The sequence below is a fragment of the Galeopterus variegatus genome, unplaced genomic scaffold, assembly GCF_000696425.1.
Source record: "Galeopterus variegatus unplaced genomic scaffold, G_variegatus-3.0.2 Scaffold3032, whole genome shotgun sequence".
Lineage (NCBI taxonomy): Eukaryota > Metazoa > Chordata > Mammalia > Dermoptera > Cynocephalidae > Galeopterus > Galeopterus variegatus.
The window spans coordinates 171,959-173,155 of record NW_007729143.1 but is presented as its reverse complement, the minus strand read 5'-3'; the positions used below and the strand labels follow the sequence as shown (position 1 = coordinate 173,155).

Genomic DNA, 1,197 nt, shown 5'->3' with positions numbered 1-1,197 from the left:
GACGTGTGCACAGCCTCTAGCTCCTCCGCCCCACCCCTCTCCCCTCCCCTCCTTACATACAGAACATTGACCTTTTCCTATCTCAGAGAATCTTATGAGAGTGGTGCTGAAATATCACTTGTAAAAGCATATGGTAAGTCATAGAGGCCTCTGTAGATAGAGAAAATATTCTCATAAAGATGGTTTCATTTTATTCACTTGATCTTCTAAGTTTCTTGACCTGCTATTGTGCCTTACTCTGGAGATACCAAAGAGAGACGGAGCAATGTTAGTTAGCATCCTCCTGGGAATTTCTTGCAAATCAGGCAAAAGACCTTGGAGTGTATTACAGGTCCCACCTGTAATAATTCTATGGGCGTTATAATATTTGTAAAAGCATGTGTTCCAGAGTAGTAATCATGACTCTCTTGTTCTGGCACTCTCTGATCCCCAGGGTCCCTGCCGTCGAGAAATGGAGGACACATTGAATCACCTGAAGTTCCTCAATGTGCTGAGTCCCAGGGGTGTGCACATTCCAAACTGTGACAAGAAGGGATTTTATAAGAAAAAGCAGGTGAGTGAGAGCCTCAGTGTGTTTTCTGTCTCTCCCACTCTCCATGGACACAGAGGAGACACTGACCTCACCAACCTCCAGGCTCTCCTGGCTCACTCTGAGCCTGTGACTTAATGTCAGTCTCAGGAGATGGACCGAGGGCTGCTTTGACCTGTTGCTCTGGGTGATGCTGGATCAACCAACATCCTCAGCCCTAGTGCCTTTCTGCCATCGCTTCCTGCTCCTGCCCTGTCAGCTGCTCACCCACAGAGCAAATGAGATGCTGCCCTGGGGAGTTCTTTTTTCAACTATAAAGGGACACATTGATGCTTTTGTTAATTTTGCATGCTGGGGTAACATTCCAAAGAACTATTGTAGTGAATTTCCAAGAAGTGTGACCTGAGGTCATAAGATCCCATATTCATCCCCTTTCATACTAATATCTTCCTGATAGTGACAAGCTGTAAAGGACCAAGCAAGTTTAAGAGTGGTTATGTTAAGTCATAATAAGTACCCTTCATATGTTCTATATTACCTGATGGCAGTATTTCAATTGGCTTTCTAACTGGGCAATTCATACCACGGTATCTGTAGAATTAGCCTCGGAAGGGCCGGCCCGGTGGCGCACTGCTACAGTGCGCCGCTTGGGAGCGTGGCGGCGCTCC

At 46.4% G+C, this 1,197-nt stretch overlaps 1 protein-coding gene across 1 annotated transcript in view; it reads left to right on the top strand.

The window, feature by feature from the left end:
- Positions 1-1,197, top strand: part of IGFBP3 (insulin-like growth factor binding protein 3) — a 9,559-nt gene that overhangs the window by 4,981 nt on the left and 3,381 nt on the right. The window contains exon 3 of the mRNA XM_008583763.1: positions 434-553. Coding sequence (XP_008581985.1) covers positions 434-553 — 120 coding nt within the window. The remainder of the gene's footprint in view (positions 1-433; positions 554-1,197) is intronic.